This window comes from Lampris incognitus, chromosome 13, assembly GCF_029633865.1.
Source record: "Lampris incognitus isolate fLamInc1 chromosome 13, fLamInc1.hap2, whole genome shotgun sequence".
NCBI classification, from domain to species: domain Eukaryota; kingdom Metazoa; phylum Chordata; class Actinopteri; order Lampriformes; family Lampridae; genus Lampris; species Lampris incognitus.
Window position 1 is genome coordinate 27,187,444 of NC_079223.1, and position 8,065 is coordinate 27,195,508.

An 8,065-nucleotide genomic window follows, 5' to 3' on the forward strand; every position below is an offset into this window, starting at 1 on the left:
TGGAGTTTGCATGTTCTCCCCTTGTCTGCGGTGGGTTTCCCCCACCATAAAAAAAAAAGACATGCATGTTAGGGTTAATACTCCTGTCTGTGCCCTTGACCGAGGCATGGCAAGACGAACTGGAGTTGGTCCCCGGGCGCTGTGCAGCGGCTGCCCACTGCTCCTAGCTACACAGCTAGGATCGGTTAAATGCAGAGCATAATTTCCTTATGGGGATCATTAAAGTTTATCAAAATCAAATCAATAATAGATGATCTCTCTGAGTAGGCTTACTAAACAGGCTGTTTTAACTTAACAGGCATTTGGGGAAGCTAATGAGATAGTTGGGGATGTGCTTTCCTCGTGATAAGAGTTTCAAAGTCTGGGGTGATCATGCTCAGTATCCAACCTGTTTCTCTGCTTGCACCAAAGCACACATTAATGTACGTATGCCCATAAAAAATACTTTTCTCCACAACTAAAAATGCAAGAGACTCGATGTTCCATGACTTTTCCAGAATATTTGTGATTTAAATGCATGTGTTCTTAAAATTAGGATAGATAAGATTTTGGCTACTGATAATCAGTTCAGCTGGACAAGTACTCCAGTGTGAATGCATCTGCTCTCCTCCAGTGCACTATTGAAAAGCTGAATGGCCTCCTCATTCTAACTTTAAGTACCAACAGTCTAAATCGCCAGCCATCGAAACTAACTTCATACAGTTTATATTTGGTATGCCCATACAACAATAGTGTGATGATGATTAAGATTGTTTTGGGGAAACTGCATAATTGTGGGTGGAATTATGAAGAGGTAAAGCTTTATGCACTCACCTAAGATGAGCAGGGGACACACTTGAGAATAAACAATTTGTTGAATAACACTTAGCCATGGCTACAACAAAATGAATGTATCCACAAGAAGTCCTCGTTCTGCTGATAGATTCTGATGGATCAGTGGCACGAGATGAGACATGAGATGGTGCAAGATGGCATGATTTGGGTTGAACAGACAGAGTCAGTGCGGGAGCAGGTAGGCTGCATTCCCACACTATGCAAACAGAGACAGATCCAACTGATTATGCCAAAGCAATAATATCAAGTGAGCTTGACAACTTTGTTTATTTGAAATGGACATGCTGACACACATCAGGGACTGTACTGTGACCGAGGCACACAGCATATATGATTGTATATGAATGAACTAAAAGCTTTTGTTTGATTTGTATATGCTCATGACATTTATGGTGGCAGAAAACTGAATATTGAGAGCTTCTGGTCGGAGGTTTTTTTCAGAGAAGTAATGATAAGGAACCGCTTTTTAAAAAAATTTCAGAAATGTGTATGTGAAATTCAATTGAACTATCGACCATGACACCAATGTCCTTTTCTTCTTCCAGTTGCTGAACCATTAAATCTCCAACTTTGTAGTTAACCCACTTGGCACTTGTTTCCTCAATGTGTAAATGTTTGCATTTTTCCGGATTCAATTTCAGTAGCCCCTTGTCACACCAGTTACTCATGCTATGGAGGTCTGCTTGAAGATGGGCTGTATCAGTGTCCTTATTAATTATTCTAAATATTTTTGTATCGTCCGCAAAAAGGTATGAATCAGATTGTATCACACTTGGTAAATCATTTATATAGACAACAAAGAGTACAGGGCCCAACACAGAACCTTGTGGATCTCCCGAGGTCACCGGTTTCCATTTTGAAGTGGCCCCATTTACCAACACCTGCTGTTTCCTATTATATAAAAAAAATTGTATCCAGCCTGTAACTCTGTCGTCTATGCCACAGGATTTTAATTTTGACAGCAGTCTTTTATGAGGAACTTTATCAAAAGCTTTTTGAAATTCCATATATATATGCAATCAACTGACTCCCCTCTATCCAAAGCTGCTGACCACTTATCAAGAACAGTGAGAAGCTGAAGTGTAGTTGGATCTTCCAGATATAAATCCATAGTGCTTGTTACTAAAAAGTCAGTTAGACTTCATATGGTCAACAATATATGTCCTGATTAGTTTTTCCATTGTCTTACATACTACAGATGTCACACTAACTGGCCTGTAATTTCCTGCTAGTGACTTGTTTCCTTTTTTGAAAATTGCACTGATATGGGCCTCTTTCCAATCACAGGGTAAAGTTGATTCTTCTAATGATTTATTATACAGCATTGTTAGAGGTTCGGTAATCACACTAGCAAATTCCTTTAAGATCCTAGGATGTGTCGCATTTGGCCCTGGTGATTTATAGATGTTAATATCCTGTAGAAGCCGTTTTATATCTTCAGAAGTTATTATAAAACATTCTGTTTGCTTAACTTCCACTCTTGGCAATTCAGGAATGTGCCTTTCAGGTTCGATCACAAATTCATCCATCCATTATCTGAACCGTTTATCCTGCTCTCAGGATCTCTCAAATAATCTGACAGTATTTCTGCTTTTTCAGTATCTTTGTCTGTTTTGAGGGAGTTCGTATCCTTCTGATTAGTATAAGTCTCCTTCTGATGTCTTAATTTTTGTCCAATTAATAATATGATTCCAGATAACCTTTGGTTTCAGCTTAGATTGTCTTGCTAAATCTTCTTCGTATAGCTTTCTTAAATAGCGTGTTCTCGTTGTTCTCACAAAGCTTCTAACTCTTCGATATTGTTGTTGTACCTCTGGTTTTTTACTTCTTATTGCCTTTCTCACAAGAATAATTTTTCTACAACTTTCTGTTTTGTAATACCGTCCAAGGGGAATTTATGCTTTTTATTCTAGGACCTGGTTTTACTGTTTGGTACGTACTTATCCTCTATTTCTTTCAACTTATCCTTTATTAATCTCCATTTGTCTTCGACATAATTAGACAGGTACTGTATCCAATCAAAGATTTCCAATTCTCTACGTGCGTCCTCAAAATTCCCCTTCTTGTAATTTTTTCTTGTTCTTTCATTTCTCACCGTTTTTGTGTAACAAATGACCTTAAACAATATGACACAATGATCACTTTTACCTAAAGGGCCTAAATACTGAATGTCATCTATCATTTTATCCTCATTTGTTTGTGTTTATGTTTATTTAGATCCCCATTAGCTGTCACGCAAGGCAACAGCTACTCTTCCTGGGGTCCACATTAAAAACTTCCTATAACAACATCCATGTATACACATGCTTTCACATGCATGGATACATAAATAAACACAATTGCATCATTAAATTCAATCCATCCCCCACCCACCTCAATTAAACCAGCATTATTAGAGAAGCCAAACACAAACCCCCCCCCCACACACACACACAAACACACACACACACACACACACACACACACTTACAGTAGCATCGATCACAGACTGCTCCTACCAACTGCTTTGAGCTACATATTTCAGAATAAAAATATAAAAAGTTATGTATTAGACATTTTAGACATTGTGTATGTCTGTACCCAAAAATAACCTCTTAAGTTGCTTTTTAAAACTTTCTTTACTTGTTGCCTGAGTAATAACATATGGCAACCTGTTCCACTGTGAAATGGCCCTATACATAGCAGTTCTTTTCATTGCATTTGTTCTGGGTTGAGGAATTTTAACATGACCCCTGCTAACTTGTCTGTTCCGTGTCCATGTCTGTCCTGGGAAAAAGTTATTCTTGAGTACAGGCAGTAGGGTTTTTTGGACACAACTATATTCCTGAATAACGTTAGAAGACTGCGTGTTAATCTGTCTTCTACTTTCAATCAGGCAAGATCACGGTGCATTTGGTCTATACCTTTTCTCATTGAACACCTGAGTGCAAGACGTGCTGCTCTATTCTGCACTATCTGAAGCTTGTTTAGCTCCTGTTTTGCTGCACTTGACCAGATTGCCGGGCAGTAGTCAAGGTGTGACAAAACCAAGGCTTGTATAACCTGTGAGATGGTAGTTGGCGTAAGGAAAGAGGAGTATCTTCTTATCATAGATATTCCTCTCCCCATTTTTCCAATTATTTTGTCTATGTGATTCTGCCATGATAGTTGTTCATCAAGAATGACTCCTAGAAGTTTAGCCTCAGTAACTTGTTCTATGCAGCTGCCCTTGATAGATATGCTTAATTGGTTCTGACTTCTTAATGCATGGTTTGAGCCAAAAACAGTACATTTTGTCTTTGATACATTCAAAACTAGATTGTTTTTGGTTACCCAGTCCAAAATTAATTTCATATAATTTTCCAATAGAACATTTAACTCATCCACACTGTTTGATGACACATACACTGTGGAATCATCGGCAAACATAGCTAAGCTAGCATTACTCAAAACAAGTGGTATATCATTGGTGTAAAAATATAGTAGAGCAATGGGCCCAAACAACTTCCCTGAGGAACACCACACTGTACTGTCCTTACAGTAGAAAAACTGCCGTTAAAGTAAACAATCTGTGTTCTTTTTGATAAGTTGCTCCTCATCCAATTAAGGGTCAAAGCCATAAGCAGCAAGTTTCATTAAAAGCATATCGTGGTCTATTAAATCAAATGCAGCACTAAAATCAAGTAGCACAGATTTGTAACTATAAGATCCAACACATGTGGTGTGTCATCACCTCGCCACCTTGTTGGTTCTTGCACATGTTGAAACAGCAATGCTTTCTGAATAAAATCCAGAAACATATTATCTGGTGATGTAAGCTTATCCCCCTTTGCGTCATTAATATTCCAGTCTATATTTGGCAAATTAAAATCACCCATAATTAATTTATGTAAGTACTTTCTAGTTGACACCTCTTCCATTAGAACCAAAAGATTGTCATTGTTAGTTTCTGTACCACTATCAGACCTATAAATTAAACCCACTGTCAAAAACTCTTAGTTATTGTATTTGATCACCACAAAAATATTCTCTTGAAACTCTGTCACTAATGCAATTTCTTTAACTTCTAATGATTTATGGATATAAAGCAGTAAACCTCTACCTATATCTTTGTCTATATTCCTTGAAACTAAATTATAACATTCTATATCATCCAAATTAAATTCTGCTGGGCTCATTTTATGCTTCCGATTTTTGGACTTAACTTCAGTGATTCCTATAATATGAATAAGTGGGAGTACTTTCAAACTACCAATAAATTCATTCATTTTGTTATGGAGTTGATCTGCATTTTTATATAGACACATAATGCTCTCAAGGGGTAGAGATTTACAGACATGCTGGGGTTTAACAGAGACAAGCTTATGATCAAATCACTGGGTGTTGGGGATTCTCACTACTCTCATTACCAGGAAGGGGGGGGCGGACTTTGCAGGTAAATTCCCCCGATGATTTTCGCTGCATTTCCTTCACCTCATACAGCTCTCTCTTTCTCTTTCTGTCTTCGTAAGATCGTTGGCAATTCTTACGTTTTTAAATTTGTCTGGTTGATGCAGTGCAGAGGTCTTCCTGAACAAGCTGGTCTTTAGCTCCATGTTTTGCAGAGTAGCCAGAACAGGTCTCCCTGATCTTGCTGGATCCTCTGTGCCTTCGCTCCTGTTGTATTTTCCAAGCCGGGCCAGTCTCGCAAATGAGTCTGCGGTTGTGCGGACCTTGCATGTTTTGAATATGTCTTACACAGTTTCCAGATCTTTTCGTTGCCGCTCATCTCCGTTTTCCAAGCTTTGCTCCTTTATTCCAAACAGTACAATATTCCATTCTCTTGATTTCCTTTCATCCAGTTCAGTCAGGACACTGTTGAAGGCACGTGTGTTTTCATATGGATCGGCATTTTTCACTACATCAGCCCAACTTGGCGTACCTTCTTCCTGTTTTATCAGCTGCTCCTGTATGATTTCAACAACTCTCCTCTCATCACATTTTCTCTCCAACTTCGATTCAAACTCCTGCATTCATTGCTCAACTACTTTTATAATTAACTGGCATTTCTCTTCGATCATCTGCTCCATCGCAATGCTTTTTTCCACACTTCCTTCACAGTATGGGCAAAACCACATTATGCCCGTATCTGGTTTCTGTAGGATCACATACTCCACTTCATCTTTTTTTAGGCATTTTATGCAGTAGTTTTTCTTACATTTTTTATAAATCAGTGACTTTAGACTGCTCGATGAAGTTTGGCATAGCTGACATGCACTTTCAGCATCCACTGCCTAGCCACAGCTGATCGGTGTCTTGAATTTCTCCGCCACGCCGTTGCCAATGTTACTCGATCCTGATCCAACATATCTCGTACTCTCACATCCTTTTAATATCTGCCATAACTTTTCCTTCGGTTCTGTAAGTGTTAGACAGTTAGCTGTTAGCTAGCTAGCTGGTAAGCTAACCTAAACCTTTTAAATCAACAACAACGCAGACAAATTCCGACGGAAGTTAATTTGATGTGCAACCGGAGGAGTTCAAATTGGTTTTAGATGGGTGAATAATACCACTAATGTCAAATAATTGTCAAACAGCTCTTACGACTTGCCGCCTACTCCGCCATGGCGAACACTAGCAGAACCATTTCCCCATAGTATCCAATATGAGAAGAAGGGGCTCTGTTGGAAAGACTTTTGTTTATAATTTGTATTGTTAAAATAAAAGAAAACTTATTTGAATAATTCCTTGATCTTTTATGGTTTGTTTTTAAGAAAAACAAAATCGATTAAAATCAAATTGGGGGTTTCCAGGTAGCGTAGCAGTCTATTTCGTTGCCTTACCAACACAGGGATCCCGGTGTTGGTACTTGATCTACTCACCCTGCTCAGGGTCCTGCAACTACAGATGACATCACTACTTCACGCATTATGATTGGGTAGGTGCTTGGGTAGGGGCTAGTTCAGTTTAGGAACAGCGGGAAACAGTAGATTGACGTTAGATGCAGCTCGGGCCTTCGGCCCTTGTGCATGTTCGCTCGTCCAGGACTCCCCCGACCCCTGAGCCTGCCGCCTCGCTCCTTAAATGCAGTTCGGGCCTTCGGCCCTCGCACCTTTACTCACCGACTCTATGTCAATGTGGATTGTCATAGAAACATACAGCTAAATAACTATAAAGCTCGCGTTAAACAACGCTAGCTAGCAACATAATCCGTGACATTATATGTAGTTGAAGGACCCCGAGTTGATATTGTACCCGAACGGAAATGGAACCCACACCGGTTCGAATCTCCGTGTTACCTCCGGCTTGGTCGGGCATCCCTACAGACACAATTGCACAATTGGCCGTGTCTGCGGGTGGGAAGCCAGATGTGGGTATGTATCCTGGTCGCTGCACTAGTGCCTCCTCTGGTCAGTCGGGGTGCCTGTTCGGGGGGGGGGGGGACTGGGGGAATAGCATGATCCTCCCACGCACTACGTCCCCCTGGCGAAACTCCTCACTGTCAGGTGAAAAGAAGCGGCTGGCAACTCCACATGTATCGGAGGAGACATGCAACCCTCCCTGGCTTGGCAGAGGTGGTGGAGCAGAGATCAGGACGGCTTGGAAGAGTGGGGTAATTGGACGGATAAAATTGGGGCAAAAAGGTTTTTTTTTTTTATCGTAAATTGGGTGGGGTGTGAAAAAATCAAGAGATTTTATTTTCAGGCCATATCGCCCAGCCCTAGTGGTAATAATAGTTGTAAAGATTGAAAGGTTAATATTGGCAGTAATGGTGTAGTGATGTTGATGTTAATGTTTGCTGTTCTTCCTCAGGGGATGAAGGACATGAAAAAGGACAAGGTGTTGATGAGGAGGAAATCTGAGCTCCCCCAGGATGTCTACACAATAAAAGCCCTGGAAGCACACAAGAGAGCCGAGGAGTACCTGACAGCCAATCAGGAGGCACTCTGACAGGGAAGAGACGGAATCTACTGATGGTGGCTCCGCCCCCTCCTCCGCCCTCCTTCGGGGAGTCTGGTGAAGTTGTCCCTAGAGGTGCTGATCCAGGGTCAGATTCTGAATAAAGAAAGGCCTGTCAGTCCTCAGCCAAACACTGCTAAATGTTAGTCTACTGTAGTAGCATCTGAGGCAGGAATCCGGTCTTTATATTGAGGTTCTGTCCTCGCTAGCGAACTAGATTGGCTGGTGAGTTGTTGAATAATCGGCAAATCTTCTGGCCAGGTTATCATTTTAGGTTTTTACTGGAGAAAGGACGCTGCTAGGACTTGGACAG

The 8,065-nt window shown here is 40.5% G+C and overlaps 1 protein-coding gene across 4 annotated transcripts in view; it reads left to right on the plus strand.

Moving 5' to 3' along the window:
- Positions 1–7,786, plus strand: part of ppp2r5d (protein phosphatase 2, regulatory subunit B', delta) — a 76,374-nt gene extending 68,588 nt beyond the window's left edge. For 3 of the 4 annotated variants that reach the window (XM_056291368.1, XM_056291369.1, XM_056291371.1), the window contains one exon: positions 7,606–7,786. In XM_056291368.1, coding sequence (XP_056147343.1) covers positions 7,606–7,743 — 138 coding nt within the window. In that variant the 3' untranslated portion in view covers positions 7,744–7,786. The remainder of the gene's footprint in view (positions 1–7,605) is intronic. The other variant, XM_056291370.1, reaches the window with a different exon arrangement.
- The last annotated feature ends 279 nt before the right edge of the window (positions 7,787–8,065 follow it).